Source organism: Colossoma macropomum, unplaced genomic scaffold, assembly GCF_904425465.1.
Source record: "Colossoma macropomum unplaced genomic scaffold, Colossoma_macropomum, whole genome shotgun sequence".
Lineage (NCBI taxonomy): Eukaryota > Metazoa > Chordata > Actinopteri > Characiformes > Serrasalmidae > Colossoma > Colossoma macropomum.
In genome coordinates, this window is record NW_023494806.1 from 2,908,880 (window position 1) to 2,930,642 (window position 21,763).

Genomic DNA, 21,763 nt, shown 5'->3' on the forward strand with positions numbered 1-21,763 from the left:
AAAATCACAGCAAGCCAAGAACTTTACACGCCTGCTGTTCTCATCCAAGCAGCCTTACCTGAGTGGGGCTGGAAGGAAACGAGGCGATTGGTGGGACGTCCAAAATCTTCAGGTCGTACATGACCCCATTGAGGATGACGGAGGGCCTGTAGACGTATCGTTCCTGGGTTGGACTGTAGCTCTCAGAGAAGTCGTTGTAAACGAAGCGGCGGATGATGGAAGTTTTGCCCACTCCAGGCGCTCCGATGACGGCGATGCTCAGCGTCTCCACCATCCCGTGGAGCATCAACACCATGGACAGCGCTCCAGAAACTCCAAAGACCTTCAGAGAAACCTCAGAGGAAGTGGGTTTGGGGGTCTGATGGTGAAGAACATCTTCATGAGCTTCACGCCACTGAATGTGCTCTCACCGTGAGAAGACTGCACTGCCACAGTTCTGTCCTGCTGCTATCTCTTCCCCGAGCGCACCATGTGAGCGCGGTCCAGCGATGCTGAAGATGCTCGGATGCAGCTTTCCATTTGGGGAAGTCCAGCAGCGCTCAGCCTCGCGCTCAGCCTCGCGCTCAGCCTCGCTCCTCACCTGCAGACCCAGCTTTCTTAATGATCCCCATGCAGATGTCCATCACCAGGAGGCTGATCTCGCACTCTCTGTCTTTCTCCTCCACATAAACAGCAGCTGCTGTTCGGTCAGTCCTCGCGCTCTGCCTGCTTTATCCTCGTGCTGCGCTCTCGCGCTCTTTTCCCCTCCCACAACTCGGAGCTTTACGCTACGGTCACACAGTCGCTGCTGCATTGGCACGCGCTGCTCCTCTCTCTCTCTCTCTCTCTCTCTCACCCCTCCTCTTCCTCCTCCTCCTCTCGCACGCATCTCCCGCTTTTCCTCTCTGTCTCACTTTACTTTTCACAGATGCTCGCTCTCTCTCTCTCTCTCTCTCTCCCTCATTATTTTTCTCTCTCTCATTCTCTCTTTCATTATCTCTCTTATTCTTTCATTCTCCCTCTCTCTATTGTCTTTCATTCTGTCCCTTTCTCTCTCTCTCATATTCTCTAATTTGTTTCTCGTTCTCTCTCTCCCTCTCTCCCCCCCCGCTCCTCCTCCTCTCGCGCACATCTCCTGCTTTTCCTCTCTGTATCACTTTATTTTTCACAGATACGCGCTCTTTCTCTCTCTCTCTCTCTCTCTCTCTCTCTGTCTCTTATTATCCCTCATTCTCTCTCCCTCTTTATTTTTCTCTTTCTCTCTCTCATTCTCTTTCATTATCTCTCTTATTCTTTCATTCTCTCTCTGTTGTCTTTCTTTCTGTCCCTCTCTCTCTCTCTCTTTCTCTGTTGTCTCTCATTCTCTCTCTCTCTCTTTATGTACATCTCCCAATTTTCCTCTCTGTCTCACTTTATTTTTCACAGATGCTCTATCCCACTCATTCTTACTCTCTTTCTTTCTATCTTTCTCTCATTCTCTTTCATTCTCTCTCTCTCTCCTCCCCGCTGCTTCTCCCCTCGTGCACATCTCCCGCTTTTCCTCTCTGTGTCTCTTTACTTTCCACAGATGCTCTCTCTCTCTCTCTCTCTCTCTCTCTCTCTCTCTATTTTTTCCACAATCAGAATCAATTTATACTTGTTTATCTTGGCTAAATCAGTGTTTACATGTGTGCACAATTCAGAATACAAATAGGAAAAATGTGTGACCATTTTTCTCTTACTTTTCACGCTCTCTCTTTTTCACACCCAGAATCACTTTATACTCGCTTAACCGAGGAATTTATCTTTATTAAATTTATTAAAACTCTCTTTTTCAGCCTCATTCTAATTCTCTCTCTCTCTCTCTCCTCCCCTCTCTCTCTCTCGCTCTCTCTCTCTCTCTTTCTCTCTCTCTCTCTCTCTCTCTCTCTCTGTTTTCAGGGCGTGTGCAGTGAATAGTTTTTGCCCACCAGGGGGCGCCAACCTGCGAGAATCGACCGCAAAAACACGTTCAGCCGTGCGTACTTGGGGACCCACTCAGTCCAGTCATATAATTCTGTATACCAGAACATGAAAAACAAATTTAACAGCTTTCGCATTTCCTGAAGGAAAAGGGTTCTGTTATAGTTACGATGTCAAGCTTGTTACAATAGAAGAACACTTTTTGGTGCTATATAGAGAAAGCATTTTTCCACAAAACACTGTCTTTGTTTGGACAAGAGGGGTTTTTGTTTGGGAGAACATAGCAACAACCTAGCAACACCTTAGCAACCACCTGGGATGTCATTGCAATGTCCACCTGGGATAACAACGCAGCAGCCTAGCAACACCATAGCAACCACCTGGGATGCCACTGCAGCGTCAATCTGGGATAACAACGCAGCGGTCTAGCAACACTTTAGCAACAACCAAGGATACCACTGCAACCTTCACCTGGGATGACAATGCAGCAGTCTAGTAACACCTTAGCAACCACCTGGGATACCATTGCAACGTCCACCTGTGATAACAACGCAGTAGTCTTGCAACACCTTAGCAACCTCCTGGGACATTATTGCAACATCCACCTGGGTTAACAATGCAGCAGCCTAGCAACACCTTAGCAACCACCAGGGATACCATTGAAACGTCCACCTGGGATAACAATGCAGCAGCCTAGCATCACCTTAGCAACCACCTGGAATACAATTGCAACCTCCAACTGGGATAACAATGCACCAGCCTAGCAACACCTTAGCAACCACCAGGGATACCATTGAAACGTCCACCTGGGATAACAATGCAGCAGCCTAGCATCACCTTAGCAACCACCTGGAATACAATTGCAACCTCCAACTGGGATAACAATGCACCAGCCTGGTAACACCTTAGCAACCACCTGGGACACAATTGCAACCTCCACCTGGGATAACAACGCAGCAGCCTAGCAACCACTTGTGATACCATTGCAACGTCCACCTGGGATAACAATGCAGCAGCCTAGCAACACCTTAGCAACCACCAGGGATACCATTGCAACGTCCACCTGGGATAACAACGCAGCGGCCTAGCAACACCTTAGCAACCACCTGGGACACAATTGCAACCTCCACCTGGGATAACAACGCAGCAGCCTAGCAACCACTTGTGATACCATTGCAACGTCCACCTGGGATAACAACGCAGCGGCCTAGCAACACCTTAGCAACCACCAGGGATACCATTGCAACGTCCACCTGGGATAACAATGCAGCAGCCTAGCAACACCTTAGCAACCACCAGGGATACCATTGCAACGTCCACCTGGGATAACAACGCAGCGGCCTAGCAACACCTTAGCAACCACCTGGGACACAATTGCAACCTCCACCTGGGATAACAACGCAGCAGCCTAGCAACCACTTGTGATACCATTGCAACGTCCACCTGGGATAACAACGCAGCGGCCTAGCAACACCTTAGCAACCACCAGGGATACCATTGCAACGTCCACCTGGGATAACAATGCAGCAGCCTAGCAACACCTTAGCAACCACCAGGGATACCATTGCAACGTCCACCTGGGATAACAATGCAGCGGCCTAGCAACACCTTAGCAACCACCAGGGATACCATTGCAACGTCCACCTGGGATAACAACGCAGCGGCCTAGCAACACTTTAGCAACCTCCACCTGGGATAACAACGTAGCTAGCAGCTTAGCAACACCTTAGCAACCACCTGGGATACCATTGCAATGGCCTAGCAACAACTTAGCAACCACGTTCGTTCACAAACCTCCAGTTTAGACTGTTCTCTGTAGAAGTGAGGAAAACGTGTTCACTTATTCTCACTTAGAAAATCAGCAAAGCATTTGATTTGACTGGGTGTTGAAACCTTGGCGTACAGCTGTACTGTGTCCTGTGGGAAAATAACAGATATGCAAACAGATCAACCACACACTCTTTCAACAGGCCTGTCAAACTCCACTCCATCTCTCACTCACTTCTCTTTGAACCCAGAATCAATAATGAACTCATTCATGCGCCTCTTTCCTGCGCGCAAGCCAAGAATGACAAGTGGACGAGGGTCTTGTTTCACAGACCCCAACCCTGCTTAAGAGACATATGGAGAGGTAAATTTGTTTACAGCAGCAGCTCTAGTGGATATTGTGGCAGCTCTATAGATCCATTCATTACTTCCCGCAGGAGTGGGGGGCTTTGAGTTGGCTCCCACTGGAGATTTAACAAGGCTTAGCACTGACGCTGTGTAGATCTAGTAAACACTGTGGTCAAACAACAGCTTACAGGGTCCACCTGCAGGACTGAAAGCAGGTAATCAAATACCGCAGCGTTAGGAGTGATTACGCGCTGTTTTCAGTGCACTGTTGTGGGTTCTCGTGGTCTGTAATAGCATTTCGTCTGTCCTGCTCATTTCGTGTCAAATCCAGGCCATCTGCACTGCACACAGTTTTTTCCTGCTTTAATATACAGTCAGGTCCATAAATATTTGGATTTCAACAGAGTTATTGTTATCTTAGCTGTCTCCCACAGCATATTGGAGAAATTAAATATTGAGTGAGCTCAAAGTGCAGACTTTCAGCTTTAGTTAGAGAGTATTTACATCCATTTTCATATTTCCCCAATTTATAGGGGCTTAAAAGTAATTGGACACAATCGTAAGTCAAATTGTCATCTTTAATATTTGGTTGGAATGTTAATGGCTGTGTTTACATGCACTTAATAATCTGATAACTGCAGAATATCAGATTTCGTCAGTGATCCATTCAACGTGTTTACGTGCTCTTGGGTAATCAGATAATGGGGAAACTCCGGGTCTACCTGAGTCAGACAGTAATCAGATTTCTGCTTTGCAACCAGCCAGTGAACTCACAGAAGACGATGTGATGTAATGTGAAACTTCATGCTGCAGCTTTTTTTTTTACCTGAAAATATGAACATACATCATCTGGGAGATGAAGAATATTTAAATCCTTTGCTTCGTCAAGCATGTATTTGGTTTCAGGGCAACGCTGCTTATTTCCGGTACCGACGTCTGTTTTCGCGCATGCGCAGGCTGAGAAATATGAAAGAAATCAGAGTAAGAGTTTACAGCACTGAAAAATCTGATTACTGAGCTAAAATCCAGCCTCTTTATCAGATTTCTAGACCTTACTCCAGTCTGAGAAGTCAGAGTGAGCTGTTTACATGATCATTTGAATAATCAGATAACTGCAAAAATCCGATTATGATCAGATTATTGAGCGCATGACTGCCTGACATCTGGACCCCATAGACATCACCAGACACTGGTGATGCTCTTCCAGGCTGTCCTCAGTTCCTGCATGTTCTAGGGTTGTTTTACCTTCAGTTTTGCCTCCAGTGAGTGAAATACATGCTGGGTTGGATTGAGGTCAGGTGATTGACTTGGCCATTGCAGAACTTCCACTTTTGTGCCTTAAGAAAGTCTTAAGTTGCTTCTGCAGTATGCCTGGGTCACTGTCCCTCTACACTGAAGCATCGTTCAGTGAGATTTAGAGGATTTGGCTGAATCTGACCACATAATAGAGGCCGGAACACTTCAGAATTCAGCCTGCTGCTTTTTTTCAGTGGTCACATCATCAATAAATCCAAGAAAACCTGTTTAATTGGCAGCCATACATACCCACACCATGACACTACCTCCACCATGCTTCACAGATGAGGTATGCTTTGGATCAGGAGCCCTTCTCTTCCTATCATTCTGGTACTTTTTGGCATTGTTATAAGATTGTTATAAGATTATTTATCTTCATTTAATGAGTAAAATCATCTCAATGTATTGGCAGATTGGGCAGCATGGCGGCACAGTGGACCTCACAACAAGAAGGGTTCGATTTCTGGCCGGGTGACCAGGGTTCTCCCCGTGTCTATGTGGGTTTCCTCCGGTTTCCTCCCACAGTCCAAAGACATTTCAAGACTTTACTCCAATCTGAGAAATCAGAGTGTGCTGTTTACATGATCATTTGAATAATCAGATAACTGCAGAAATCCGATTATGATCAGATTATTGAGCGCATGACTGCCTGACATCTGGACCCCTTAGACATGAGCGCATGACTGCCTGACATCTGGACCCCTTAGGCCAATTGGAGATGCTAAATTGCCCCTAGGTGTGAGTGTGTGTCTGGGTTCCAGCGCCCCCTGTGACCCAGGAGGATAAGCAGCTTAGAAGATGAATGAATGAATGCATTGGCAGATAAAACCCATAAAACACTGGTGGTTGGTGTAGTGTAGTGGGTAACACCGCTGCCGTCTATGCTGTAGACTGGGGGTTCAGTTCTCCTCCTGGGTAAAAACCCTACACTACACCAATAAGAGTCCTTGGACAAGACTCCTAACACTACCTTTGTCTACTTGTGTAAAAATGATGAAATTGTAAGTCGCTCTGGATAAGAGCCTCTGCCAAATGATGTAAATAAAGAAAGAAAATATATAAATAAATAAGGAAAAAACAGACAATATATAAAATATTCAACATAAGCAGGATGTCAATGATCACATTCCTTCGGTCTGTTTAGTCTTTGTCTTTTTCCTTGTGATCTCCTTTTGAAATTTGTTTTGCCTTGTAATTGTTATTGTGTCATGTCCCCCCTCAGGGTAGACTGGACTTGGACTCTCTCTGGCTCCGCCCACTCTCCTCCTCTCACACACAGCTGCAGCTCATTTCAAGGACATTAAGACTCACATTTAAAACTGTTGTGTTTGAGTTGTTGTGAAGTCTCTGTGTTTCTACTTCCGTTTCAAAACCAGGGGTGCACAACTCTGGTCCTGGAGGACCGGCGTCCAGCACAGTTTGGTGATTTACCTGCTCCAACTCACCTGATTACACTTAACTGTTAATTGCCAGGTTAAGTGGGTGTGTTTGAGCAGGGAAACCTCCAAACTGTGCTGGACACTGGCCCTCCAGGACCAGAGTTGTGCACCCCTGTTCTAAACCTTTTTCTTTTTTTGAACCTTGCTGTGTCTTTTTTTTCTCTCTAACATGGATCTGCGTTTGCTTTTGCCTGCTGGTTTGTTGACCCCTGCCTGTTATACACTGTTGTTAATAAAGGTTCTGTTCAGGTACATTTTTCGTTCATCAAGGTACAAACAATGTAAATGTACCTTAAAGGTACATCAGTGGTTTTAAGGTCTGATTGTGAACCTTAAATAAGTTTTTCAAGGTGAAAAGTTTGTATTTGTATCTTTTCATAACCGAATGTTTTAAAACAGAACAGTAAAATAAAAGCCTGGAGACGAGACGGGGTGTGTGGAGTCAGTACAGCTTAGAACATATCATTTCAGTGGATTATGGTTCAGTTATGTTCCCTGACTAAAGGTACTGAGATGGACCCTTGAGGGTTCCACCCCAGTGACAAGAGGGAACCTGACCCAGTGACAGTTTACTACCTTTATTTCTGAGAGTGAATGGATAATGAGTGTTTTACTGCCCCTGATAAAACCACTACGTGGTTACAACCTGCTTCAGCCCCAAAGTTCCCTTATTACTGTACATTGTTGTGTTATTTGCTTTCCTTTCTCTGTTCTGTTTTCTTTATGATACTTTTGTGTTTCATGGTTGGCTTTTTCTTTGGCTGGCCTGTTTTTGTGACCTCAAGTTTTGGAAAAGCGCTTTATAAATAAAACATATAATCACGTTTGAGATTTGCATGGCAAGTTGCTCTGGATGTGTTTGGACCCAGTTGTTCGATCCCACCAGCCCTGATTTTTTTTTCACTCAGTTTGACCACTGGCCCTCAGTAAAGTGTGTAGTAATGCAATGCAGGTACAGATCGTGCTCTCAGGACCCCTGGGCACAAGAGTCTATGGAGGAAATGGGATCCTCAGATCCTCATATCTCAGGTTTGGAGCATCGTAGGAATACCAAACCTGTGCTCCTGTCTATGTCTCGGCCTCCCTAACCAATGATGTGAATTTGAAGAAGATCGGAGAAAATCAAAAATTTCGCCCAAAAAAACACAAAGGGGTACCCCTTTGTGTTTTTTTGGGTGAAAAAATCAACCTTCTCTGATCTTCTTCAAATTCACACTGCTGGTTACTGAGGTCAAGACATGTTTCACATACACCTGAGTCAATAAGCATGCAGGTTTGGCATGTTGACTGTTTGGTTGTTGATACTGCTTTGGGTGGACATGCAGTGAAATGAAATGACTCCTGCAGATGTGGTCAGTCAAAATATACAGGAAGAAGCTTGGTTTTAATAAAGTTGGTAGTGGGAGCACTTTGAAAATGTAATGCATAAAAGTGTCAGTGTTCCCACTTACATATACCTCATTTGGAAGAATATGATCCCAGTTCCATTATGGAAGCCCTGTTATAAATATTTGAACCACTGTAAAGAAATCTGGAGTTGGTATGTTTCTCTACAGTGAACCATTTCACATCAAACTGCTCTCAGTGACTTTGATTCCCCTTTAAGTTATCACTGCATATTTTATTACTGCATTCCCTGTTCCCAGAGTGAGACGCTGCTCACTTATTTCCGGTGCCGCCGTCTGTTTTCACACATGTTCAGACTGAGAAATCCGAAAGAAATCAGAGTAAGAGTTTACATGCACTGAGAAATCTGACTACTGAGCTAAAATACAGCCTCTTTATCAGATTTCTGAAGCAGATTTCTAGACCTTACTCCAATCTATAAAATCAGAGTGTACTGTTTACATGACCATTTGAATAATCAGATAACTGCAGAAGTCCAGTAATGATCAGATTACTGAGTGCATGTAAATGCACTTACTGACTGCCTGACATCTAGAACTCATACACATCACGCGAAGCTGGGTCTGTTGCTCTTCCGGGCCGTCCTCAATTCCTGCATGTTCTCGGGCTGTTTTACCTTCAGTTTTGCCTCCAGTGAGTGAAATGCATGCTCAGTTGGAGGTCAGGTGATTGACTTGGCCACTGCAGTACAATCCACTTCCAAACAATGTAAACGTACCTTAAAGGTACAACAGTGGTTTTAAGGTCCAATTATGTACCTTAAATAAGTTTTTCCAGGTGAAAAGTTTGTATTTGTACCTTTTCACAACCGAATGTTTTAATTCACATCATTGCATGGCAAGTTGCTCTGGATGTGTTTGGACCCAGTTGTTCGATCCCACCAGCCCTGATTTTTTTTTTCACTCAGTTTGACCACTGGCCCTCAGTAAAGTGTGTAGTAATGCAATGCAGGTACAGATCGTGCTCTCAGGGCCCCTGGGCACAAGAGTCTGTGGAGGAAATGGGATCCTCAGATCCTCATGTCTCAGGTTTGGAGCATCGTAGGAATACCAAACCTGCGCTCCTGTCATGTCTCAGCCTCCTTATCCAATGATGTGAATTTGAAGAAGATCGGAGAAAGTCAAAAATTTCGCCCAAAAAAACACAAAGGGGTACCCCTTTGTGTTTTTTTGGGTGAAAAAATCAACCTTCTCTGATCTTCTTCAAATTCACACTGCTGGTTACTGAGGTCAAGACATAGACAGGGGTGCACTTAGTTTCATCCTGTCTCCAGCCAAAGCTGAGATCTGTGGCTCTCATTTCACATACACCTGAGTCAATAAGCATGCAGGTTTGGCATTTTGACTGTTTGGTTGTTGATACTGCTTTGGGTGGACATGCAGTGAAATGAAATGACTCCTGCAGATGTGGTCAGTCACAATAGACTTGATGCAGCTATAAATACCCTGATAGCAAGAGTATAGTGGGCCACTGAAGGCCCACTGGTGGCAAAGCTGGCGGTCCACTGGCGTTTTGCTCTTCAGGGGGCCAACCTTATCAAGCCAGCCCACTGCTTATATAGCTTGGTTGTAATAATTTGGTAGTGGGAGCACTTTGACTCTGTAATGCATAATTATTAATATATATACTTCATTTGGAAGAATATGATCCCAGGTCAGAAGCTCTGTTATAAATATTTAAACCACTGTAAGGAAGCCTTGAGTTGGCAAGTTTCTCCACAGTGAACCATTTCACATCAAACTCTCTCGATGACTTTACATCTCAAACACTATACGGGAATTTTGAAAAGATCGGCGGAATTGCCCTTTAAGGCAGCACTGCATATTTCTTATTGGTGCATTCCCTGCTCCCAGAGTTTGCAGAGCTGTAGTCCACACTCCATCCCCCCACCCAAAGACAGTAATGGGAAAATCAAGTTAAATCTCATTTTGGTACACAGTGAGTGAAACGGCAATCGATGCAAACCTTGTCCTGCGCTGGAATTACTGCTCTGAAGCTGATCGCTGTCCAACTCCATGACTCTCCACTACTCAGGCCTCCAGCTCTGTACATACGTTTACATCACTGCTCTCTCTCTCTCTTTATTAATAATTACAGATGCTTCAGCTATTAGCATGAACACAATGCGAATCTGACACATACTTGTGGGAAAACAGCCTATAATAACTACATAGGCGTATCTATATGATCACACCGCACCTGAGCTCAGAAAGGTTGACACAAACCATTACCACTTCAGTACGGGGGATACTAATTCAGGTGCTGGCAACCCAAATGTTAAGAAGAGCCATTTCGTCCTGTTTCAACAAAAATCAAACCACTTTGGGAGCCACAACATTTTGTGTCCCTTATATTGGTTTAACATTTTACCTTCTTGGTTGTAAACGTGTCTCAGTATGTGCTAGCACAGGCAAAACTTACATAATATAAACAAAAGCACAGACTTACTTTGCTCTGCTTTAGGCTTGAGCTCAGCTATAGCTGCTTTTCCCACATCTCCAGCAGGAAACTTTTGCTCAGCAGAGCTTTATTTTACTGCAAAGGAGGATTATTTCATTTTCACCTAAAAATCGAATTCTGCTGTTGAGCCACAAGAGGGCAGTGAATGAGCCGCATGTTGCCGATCCGTGCACTAATTAAAGGGCTATTAGTGCCTAAAACTAGAGTTCAGTACGTCATTTGTTGTGTAATGTGCAGCAATGTATCCTTCCACCCAGAGGAGTCCAAAGTTTTTTCAAAGGGGGCCTGAATGGACCCTTTCAGCACACGTGAGGGCCACTCATTCTTTGCCAGAATATTGTTCTTAAGTGATTTTTAACATTCAGTATTTAAAAATATGAAAAACACAAACAGAACAAGTAATCTTTATTGTACAAACTACTGAATTTGATATAAAGCTGCTAAAGTTTTTTTTGCCTTTCGTGTCCCCTGAATGTTTACTGTCATGTCCATGCTAGGCTTCATATTTCACATTTTAATATTTCTCTATGAAAAAGTGTTACTTTTAAAATTGCCGGTGGTCACTGTCAGCTGCATTATTTGCATAGTCATGACTAAACATCATTCAGTTAATTAATTTGCAGGTTAATTGTAAGTTAATTGCAGTTTTACACTAATACTACCACCGCCAAGTGAATGGAACAATTAAAGGGACGATTAAAACCAATCCACAGGCCTCAGCCTTGTCGGTTTGACAGAATTCACGATTTGGGATTGTTTTTATTTCATTCATCAATCGTCTCACTACAATACCCAGCATGCATTACACCGATACATAAAAGGTAAATTCTTTTTTTTGGGCCCTATAAACTAAACCCCCACCCTCAGCTGCCACCAGACATGATGGTTAATAACAGAATCTACCCAGATTATAATTCTGTACCACTGAAAACTCATTTTGAAGTATCACAAACACACCACTCTACACACCTTTGTGAATATACCAGTTTTTATTATCTTGATTTCAGATGATGCAAATATTCACAATAAAACATTCCAGAAAAAAAGACAAAAGATAAGAATGTTTCCTTTTTGCCAGACATTTCAGCTCATTAGCGTTTCTGTATCCACAGGCTGAGATACGAACTCAGAGATTCAGCTTCTCTCTACACGCTTCCATACAAGCACACAGACAAACAGTGATCAAACTAAACGAGGAATCAGAGTCATTACTGAAAAGCTAGGGCTGCGTTCAGGCAGGAAGGTGAGCGCTTTCTAAAAACTTTAATTAGACCCTTAATTGAGGGATTTAACTAAAACGTTGACTCGTGTATGGTGGTGATTTCCCATTTTCTCGATTCATTCCTTATTTTGGTACCATACTGAAATGTCTGAGGTATAAGAACATCATTAAAATGAGAACAGAGAAGTGAGTCCAGACTGTTTTGAAGAAAAGAACCGTGCAAAAGTCAAAAATCACCCTTCATTTCGTTCATTTCCATCAAAATACACTAAATTTTAACATTCTGTTAAAAGTAACTCAAAATGTCGTCTCCAACTGAACACACTGATGTGTCTAGTTAGAGACAAATGTGTTATTTTTTAGAGATCAGACATAAGATAATCCACCTACATAAGAACGAGAAAGTCAAAGGAAAATAAGAGACGTTTACAAAACTGGAGCTCAAAAACTGATTAAAAGCTACAGAGAAAATGTGGCTCCTAACAACCACCTGGAAGAGCTGGTTGACGCCAAAACTGCCCCCATCAGATAAACAGCACTTAAAGCTTTCATCTCTGAGAGAGAGGAGAAAATCAAGCTGCTTCAGATCTGAAAACATCCACAGGTGTTTCTGTCCATCCTTCCACTGTGAGAAGACGACTCAGCGCTGTGGGTCTGAAAGGATGTGTAGCTGATCAAGAAGAACCTCACTGAGAAAAGGAGACGGACACATCAAACAAAGAAGCTGAACGATGGACTGACCACCCCAGAGTCCAGACCTCAACACCACTGAATGAGTTTGATTAGTTCAGAAAATGATCAACCAGCTTCTAAGACTGAACTTTGGAGGAGTGTCTGCAGATTCTTTGAGGAGCTGAAAGTGAGTCTCCTGAAAAGAATGGAAGCTGAAATAAAGGTGAAGAGAGACTCACTGACCACTCAGACAGCTGAGATTTAGTTGTGGAGGCTTCTGTGTCATTTTCAGTTAAATGCGATTCTGCTTTTTTCCCACATGCTAAAAAATGAATGTTTTGAGGGCTGTTTAGACTGGAAATGAGGGTGGTCTCTGACTTTTGCACAGGAGAAAAAAGGGTTTTACTGCCTCTGAAGGCAGTCCGACCTGTCAAAACCAACAAGGAGGAGATACTTCATGGGAAACATTTGCATGGAACGTTCCTTTGTTGTGCTTCTCCGAGCTGCTCAAAGAACAAAACGCAATTAAAAATCAAAGCAAACGGAGGAGATTTCATCTACCGCCGTCTCTCTCTGCCTCAGGAAAACAGCAGAAACACTACACACTGTATTTCAATGTTACAGGCTTTACCCAGTGAAGCAGCCCACAGGGTCAGACTGAGAAACACGCGGAAGACGAGCAAACAGATGAAAACCAAGCCAAACAAAATCAACACACACACTGGGATGAAGGTGAGGTGGGTAACATCTCAGACCTGCTCCTGTAGCTTTTAAACTCAGCACATCTACAAATAAAGTTCACCCATATCTGATACAGCTGAGCCCACAGAAGTGCTCTTCCATAGCTACTGCTGCCAAGCTGGACAAGCTTTGGTAACAATTCCATTCAACCTCATGAGAAACTGGTGGTACTCAAAGGGATCTGGTGGTCCTCATGAGGACCTCATGAGAAACTTGTGGTCTTCATGAGAAACCAGTGATCCTCATGAGAAACAAGTGGTACTCAAAGGGATCTGGTGGTCGTCATGAGGACCTCATGAGAAACTTGTGGTCTTCCTGAGAAACCAGTGATCCTCATGAGAAACAAGAGGTACTCAAAGGGATCTGGTGGTCCTCATGAGAAACAGGTGGCCCTCATGAGAAACCAGTGATCCTCATGAGAAACAAGTGGTACTCAAAGGGATCTGGTGGTCCTCATGAGAAACTGGTGGTACTCAAAAGGATCTGGTGGTCCTCATGAGAAACCGGTGGACCTCATGAGAAACAAGTGGTACTCAAAGGGATCTGGTGGTCCTCATGAGAAACCAGCGGTCCTCATGAGAAACTGGTGGTCCTCATGAGAAACCGGTGGACCTCATGAGAAACCGGTGGACCTCATGAGAAACTGGTGGTACTCAAAAGGATCTAGTGGTCCTCATGAGAACCGGTGATCCTTATGAGAAACGAGTGGACCTCATAAGGTGTGGCCCTCACTGGTGGTACTCAAAAGGATCTGGCGGTCCTCATGAGAAACCGGTGGACCTCATGAGAAACTGATGATCCTTATGAGAAACCAGTGGCCCTCATGAGCAACTGGTAATCCTCACGAGCAACTGGTGGTCCTCATGAGAAACTGGTGGTGCCCAGACGTTCCCGTTATGCCATCACGTCTGTTTCACGTCCAGCTTGACCAACTTCACAACAGTAGCTATGAAAGAACGTTTGTGGGCGGAGCCGGGATAGATCAGTTAACACAAATGTACACACATGGAATGATCTAGAGAGCTTCAAAAAAAACTAAACAAATAACAGCCTTTGTCTCTAATTAACCCCACCAGCTGCGTGTCGCACAAAGAAAAACAACAGAACAGATGGACAGAGGCGAGAGCTCCAGGTTTGACCCTGAAAAGCACTTGAACTCTTAACCCTCAAAACAACCCGCCGCAATGAAGGCCTCCCGACATGGTTTTCTGGTGAAAGTCGCTCTACTTTTCAGACAATCTCCACTACACCAAAAGTGGGAAGGGGAAAAAAAACTCTAAATATGCCAAATATTTACAACCTTTTAACCCCAAATGCTCCAAAACATGACATCATACAAACTTGACCATCAAAAGCTCATATGTAAGAACCAAAGACGGAAAAAACCCAAATAATTCCACTGATTTCTCAAAATTTCTGCATAATTAAACAGGTAAGATGTAACAAAGTCAGTCAGAGTGGTGATGTGAAACCTTTTCTATTGGTCCATTCGTTATGAAATGCGTAAAGAACAGTCGCTGTTTACAAAACCGAACATTTTTCTAAGGTTTTTATGACGATTTACCAAAAAAGAAACAGACGTTTGCAGGATAAAACGTGTAAGAGGAGGATGAGAGAGGCAGAAGAGTGTGCGATTTCACTTTTTATAGGCCATTTTCACCTTCATCTAAAAATAAAATAAATAAAAATAATTCCCTTCTACCATAAAAACTGCGACGGCTGTAGTAAAGGAGGGTCTTTCTAACCTTTTCGAGTGGAAACGTCAACGGATGGTTAATCAAGAACAAAACTAAACAGTGAATACTATGAAACGATGCATGTAAACGCACACATACACACGATAAAACACGCAGATATATTTATAAGTAGTACACACATGAACAGACCTCCCACCACCAAGAATCGTCCATTTATACTCGAGTGGTCAGAAGAGGAGCCACTCTTCAACAGTGCTTTGGATTGAACAAAACAGCTGCGTGGAAATCTAATGATATGATTTTATCCATGACGGGAAAATGGAGGGAAAAAAAAGAGAGAGATAAAGAAAGATGGAGAGGACAACTGGCTTATCCAAGCTCCGCCCACAAATGCGTTCTTTCACAGCAACTGTTGCAAAGATGGACACTGATAAAAATCCTGTTCAACCTAATGAGGAACTGAAGAACTACAGTCAAAATACCTACATTTAAAGTAACGTATTCATTTCCAATTATGTTCACTTTGTGACACTGAGTGTGTTTACATTCACTTAATAATCCGATAACTGCAGAAAATCAGATTTCGTCAGTAATCCGATCAACGCGTTTACATGCACTTGAGTAATCTGATAATGGGGAAACTCCAGGTCTACATGAGTCAGACAGTAATCAGATTTCTGCTTTACAACCAGCCAATAAACTCACAGAAGATGACGTGACGTAAACGTAACGTAAAACTCAAACTTTAAACACTTTACCTGAAAATATGAACAAACATCATTTAGAAGATGAAGAATGTTTAAATCCTTCATTTCGTCAAGCATGTAGTCGGTTTCATTGTTGCTCCAAAAGTGTTTTGCTGCGTCTCGCGGCGACGCTGCTCACTTATTACCGGTACCGCCGTCTGTTTTCGCACATGCTCAGACTGAGAAATCCGAAAGAAATCAGAGTAAGAGTTCACATGCACTAAGAAATCTGATTACTGAGCTACAATCCAGCATCTTCATCAGATTTCTTAATCAGATTCTAGACCTTACTCTGATCTAAATGGATTGTGTGCTGTTTACAGGACCATTTGAATAATCAGATAACTGCAGAAATCAGATTATGATCGGATTATTGAGTGCATGTAAACATACTCACTGTTAGGACAGATCAGGTGTAGATATTTTTGTCGAGTAATTGAACTAATGATGGCACGGTGGCTGTTGTTTTCAACCTGCCTAGTTCAGATTAGCAGCGCTAGAAACTCCACGTTTAACATTCCATCACTTTCCAAAATGGCAACTTTACACGCGAAGGCAGAAACATTTCTAACGTTAATGTAAAGAGATTTTATTCCAAGTCATTTGGGAGCATTTTTATGGATCCGTTCATTATAATTTTTTTAATCTTCAAATCGCAATGTAAAGAATGCAATTTTCAAATCCCAAGAGTTGCAATTTTTCTTTAATTATAGGCGACATTATAAAAATTCTGTCCTAAGTTTTAAGTGGGAAATATAACCTAATAACACAGAGCGTGAACTGCTTGTAGATAAATCAGACCAATCAGAAGCAACCAAACCTCCATGTGTTGTGACGTCACAACCACAACTTACTAGCACACTACATTCAGTCCTCAAGCCAGAAAAGGTGGATATTCTGGTCGTCTTGGCCGACCTGAACCTTAACGTATAGAAAATAATCACAATTTAAACTGCTGTCGCATTTTTAGTCATATTAGTTGCAATTAGATATTCTTCCCAAATTGATTAACACTAGCAACAGTTGCTAAGAAAGACTGCATTTCTGGGTGGAGTTTGGATCAATCAGTCAAAAAGCAGCCCAGCACGAGCCAGAAAGGGCCCGTTTAAGAGAAAGAGAGCCAGAGAGAGAGAGAAAGAGAGATGGTTGAGTTTGGGGTGGTTGTAGAGGCAGATCTGGGTCCAGGCTGGGTTCTTGCAGTGTCCTCTGGCTTCTGCTTCAGTTCCGCAGGATCAGCTCATAGCACTGATAAACATACTGAGAGACCTCGGGAGCACGGCACTTCACTGAGAGCTAGAGAGAGAGAGAGAGAGAGAGAGAGAGAGACACATTAGAATACTGTAAAACATAGATTCAGTCCTAATTAAACAGTTCTGAACGGGCGATAGAGTCATACTGGACTCCAGTCTGCGTTACTGCATTCAGCGAGGATGAGCAGAGCAGTTAGTTTCCATGACACTAGGAGCTCAGCAGTATGTGCTGGACATTATTTATGTAGCTCTTTCAGATTTAACGACTGGTCTATATTTAACAGTGGAAAAGTTGAACCAACTGCATCAACAAAACTTCAGTCCACATTAGTCAACACTGAGAATCAGTTAACATGATCTCACTGGATACTTAGCTTGAACAAACTGTCACTAGTCTGTTTCCATCCACATATTTATATGTGTATTTTATTAATCAAATAAACAGGACTTGATGGAAAGAGCAAATACTGAACAAAATCTCCAAAAATTTGCACAGTATGCTCGCTTGAGAAAACATGACAGAAGGTGACAGGTACCAAAAAACGGAATCTACATATTTGTATGCATATTTTAATAGATCTAATAAATATGACTTGATGGAAATGGCAAACATAAAAAAAAAAGAAAACATCTTATTTGTCCACACAAGAAAAAGTCTTTCCATAAGGTAAAATATATTAAAAGAATTAAATATTTTTTTTTTATTAATACAAAAAAAAAACAGTAAAGGCTATTCTTAATGAGGGTTTCAATGACATTTTGAGCCTTGAGTTTGTTTTATTTGTTTTCAGACCTGAATTTTGTTGGTCGATTAATTCAAAAGTGATTTGTTTTGCAGTGGAGCTTAAAGTTTCTACTATCGATGAGGCCTTGTTTTTTTAAACTAGCCATGCTGTCGCTTCACTGCTCAGCCCCGCCAGAAACAGAAGTAAAAATAAAATAATATATAATAAAATATATATATATATATATATATATATATATATATATATATATATATATATATATATATATATAAATAAAAGTTAAGGAGGAACGAAGCAGTGCTGTGTAACGTTTGTGTATGTTTGCTATGTAAAGCCTTTAATGGCGTAAACCTACATAAACATAAACATACGTAAACCTACGTAAACATTTATAAGGGCCTATTCACACAAGCATCATCTGTCCTGAAAGCAAGTTTATATATATTTATATATAATTTTTCTTTACACATATATCTATATATATATATATCTATATCGATCGCTGTTGTCAGAAGAATTTTTGTCGTCTCAAGTGACTTGGAAAAAAAGTCTGGTGTATGTATATATATATATATATATATATATATATATATATATATCTTAATCAGCTTTGCTATTGTCATGTGGTCGGTTTGGTTATAATTAAAAAAAATAAATAAAAAAATATATGTGTAAAACTTAATATATATAATATATTAATATATATAAACTTGTAGAAACATTCATAAAGGCTTATTCCAAATTGTCATGACACTTTCAGAGTGAAATGACATCAAAATCGACAAAAGCAGCTTTCAGGACAGATCATGCTCGTGTGAATAAGCCCTTATAAATGTTTATGTAGGTTTACGCCATTAAAGGCTTTACATAGCAAACATACACAAACATTACACAGCACTGCTTCGTTCCTCCTTAACTCCGCTCCCCCTCTTCACCCCCCCCAACCCTCGTTTCTCATTTTTACTGCTGTTATTTCATTTCTACAAGCTGTGATGGAGTCATTAGCCTTGCTAGCACTTCTTTCTGCAGCTCATCAGCTTGAAGGGAGAAAACAGAAACCCAGCTGCACCCCCTCTATTTCCTACGCTCGCTCGGCGTTCTCCGCTTCTAAAGCCGTGGGAGCTGACGCTGCGCTGAGACCGACTCCTCTCCCTCATCGCGGCTCTAATTAGAACGTTATGAAATAATAAAAGCCATCCTGCGCTTTGTTTCCTCGCACGCAGAGGGACAGAGACTGCCACAGAATGAGGGCTCATTAAAGACGGCCTTTCCATCAGCCAACGTTTACGCTTTTCTTCATCATTCATATACGAGCTTTCAGTCGTCAGAATGAGAGAACACACGGCTCAATTCAGGATCCAGTTCTTCTTAGTCTATAAACAGAAGTCGTGTGTCTAAAATCTGATTGGCTGAGCCACGTTTGAAGCTGGTGTAAAATACTCGATATGTACAAATGTTCATTTGATTTTGTATTAATGTGAGTTATTAAAACACACTGTGCTTTTGATGAATAATCTGACGGTTGTGTTGCTTGGCAAACACACTGCTTGGCGGAAGAACTTTTTAATGCGACTCTTATTAAGTTTCGTAATGAGTTTTAAAAGTTCTGATAGAAATTCATTACATTTCAGAAATAAAGCTTTTATTTGTTCAGCAGCTTTTCGTCTGGGACAAAGATGGACTTTCTGCAGGATCTGATCTGCACTGGATTTTGTAGATATTATCTGTAACGCACTGCAGACCACATGCAGCATGACCTTCAGCAGAGACTGCAGAAACCAGAAGCTTGAGGCAGGAAGGAATGAAGGGAGGAAGGAATGAAGAGCGAAATGACAGAAATAATGAAGGAAAGAAGGCAGGGAATCAGAAAGGAAGGAAGGAAGGAAGGAAGGAATGAAGGAAGGAAAGCAGGAAGGCAGGAAAGCAGGCAGGAAGCAAGGGAGGAAGGATGGAAGGAAGGCAGGATGGCAGGAAGGAAGGAAGGAAGGCAGAAACCAGAAGCGTGAGGCAGGAAGGAATGAAGGGAGGCAAGAATGAAGACCAAAATGACAGAAATAATGAAGGAAGGAAGGCAGGAAGACAGGAAGGTAGTAAGGAAGGCAGGAAAGCAGGAGGGCAGGAAGGAAGGAAGGCAGGAAGGCAGGAATGAAGGAAGGCAGGATGGCAGGAAGGAAGGATGGAAGGCAGGACGGAAGGCAGGATGGAAGGCAGGAAGGAAGGAAGGAAAGAAGGAAGGAAGGAAGGCAGGAAGACATGAAGGTAGTAAGGAAGGCAGGAAAGCAGGAAGGCAGGAAGGAAGGAAGGCAGGAAGGCAGGAATGAAGGAAGGCAGGATGGCAGGAATGAAGGAAGGCAGGATGGCAGGAAGGAAGGATGGAAGGCAGGACGGAAGGCAGGATGGAAGGCAGGATGGAAGGAAGGCAGGATGATGAATAATGAAAGAATATAATGAAGGAAAGGCAAAAGGACAAAAACAAAGCTCAGATGGTGACAAATGATATGAAGTGAGCATGAAAGACAAGAAGAAAGAGAAAGGAGAGAAAGAAATTAAGAAAAATAAAAAGAAAGAGAGCTCAGATGGGTGACGGTGTGGAGTGGGAGAGATGAGCATGAAAGAGATGCACGCAGCAAGAAGACAAAGAAAAAAGTGAGACGAAGAAACAGAAAGAAAGGAAAAAGCAAAAAGAATTAAAGAAAGATAAAAAGAAACAAGCCAACTCAGAGGGGTGACGAAGAGGAGTGGGATGGAGTGAGTTTAAACGAGAGGCATGCAGCAAAAAGATGGGAGAAAAAGAAACAGAAAGAAAGAAAAGGAAAAAAAAATAAAGAAAAAAGAAAGAAGCAAACTCAGATGGGTGACAAAGAGGAGTGGGATGGATGAGCATGTGACCAAAAAAGACCAAGAAAGCTCAGTCAGGTAATGAAGAGGAGTGGAAAGAAAAAGAAAGAAAGAAAGAAAGAAAGAAAAAGCTCAGTTGGGTGACAAGAAGGAGTGGAGATGGAGAATAAAAGAAAAGACAGAGTGAGTAAATAATAGAGGAGGTGTAGAGGCTGTAGAGGCTGGTGGAGTCTAACTGCACTGCAGCTGTTGGGACGCTCCTCCTCCTCCCACCTGCCTCTGCAATCAGCCGCTGTAAAGGGCGGGGGGGCGGGGGGGGTGTGTGCAGTGGGGTGCTCCATTGGTCGCCTGGTTGCCATAGGGACGTGTCAGAAGTTATGGTAAGTGCATTTCAAAGGCAGGCGGGTAAACAGCATTGGCCGACTCGGACCATTAGAGCCAGCAGCGGCGCGGGAATGAAACCGAGTTCCAGCAGAGGGTTTCAAATCTGCTGCTTTTAATCATTAAAACAATTAATTTAAGGAGATTTTAATATAAGGAGACCTGCAGCTCCCCCAGCCTACTTCCTGCAGTCTTGGGCCCAGTCCCATTCCACCCCTCGCCCCTACCACTTAGCCCTTAGCCCTCCGTTCACGTCTAGTGTAAGGTGTCCCGATTCTGGTTGAGATAGAGGGGTAGGGCGAAGCGCTGGGGCTACATGACCCTCCAAACAGAGAGTTATGAGGGACAAAAAGAAAAACTGAGAAGGGTCTGGCTGCAGACATGCACTCTCAGCCTGACACGCACCGCCAGCCTGGTGATGACGTCAGTGCTGCTCTGCCACCACAGTGTTTTTGTCGGTTTTATGAGGTAAAACAGCGAAACTCGAACTGATGGGCAACAAGAGTTACATTGGATGTATATTAATGTTGCCTTACTGATAATACGGTAATTAAATCTGGAAACTTTCCAAGTAAAACCTACCACGATGATAAAATGTGTCGGGTTTATTCGCAGAAAAACAAAAGGCTACCGCTGAAACTCATGAAAGCCAAGCTGAAGACGATTAGAAACGGTTATCAAAACCTGTAATATTGATTAACATAGAACTTATTAAGGTTTCTAGGAGGTTGTGACGACGTACAGTCAACAAAGTGCCGATTACTTTTGCTGTTGTCATGACAAACGTTGTCATAACGTTCTGAGGAATTACATTGCAATGTGACAACGTAGAG

General features: G+C 42.7%; 2 protein-coding genes across 6 annotated transcripts in view; both read right to left on the reverse strand.

Annotated features, from left to right (window-relative positions):
* Positions 1-835, reverse strand: part of rasl10a (RAS-like, family 10, member A) — a 48,761-nt gene extending 47,926 nt beyond the window's left edge. The window contains exon 1 of the mRNA XM_036599201.1: positions 59-835. Within this exon, the coding sequence (XP_036455094.1) occupies positions 59-295 (237 nt within the window). The 5' untranslated portion in view covers positions 296-835. The remainder of the gene's footprint in view (positions 1-58) is intronic.
* A 15,156-nt stretch (positions 836-15,991) lies between these two features.
* ap1b1 (adaptor related protein complex 1 subunit beta 1) overlaps positions 15,992-21,763 on the reverse strand; it is an 82,138-nt gene continuing 76,366 nt past the window's right edge. For 3 of the 5 annotated variants that reach the window (XM_036598571.1, XM_036598573.1, XM_036598570.1), the window contains one exon: positions 15,992-17,008. In XM_036598571.1, the coding sequence (XP_036454464.1) occupies positions 16,934-17,008 (75 nt within the window). In that variant the 3' untranslated portion in view covers positions 15,992-16,933. The remainder of the gene's footprint in view (positions 17,009-21,763) is intronic. The other 2 variants (XM_036598574.1, XM_036598572.1) reach the window with 1 other exon arrangement.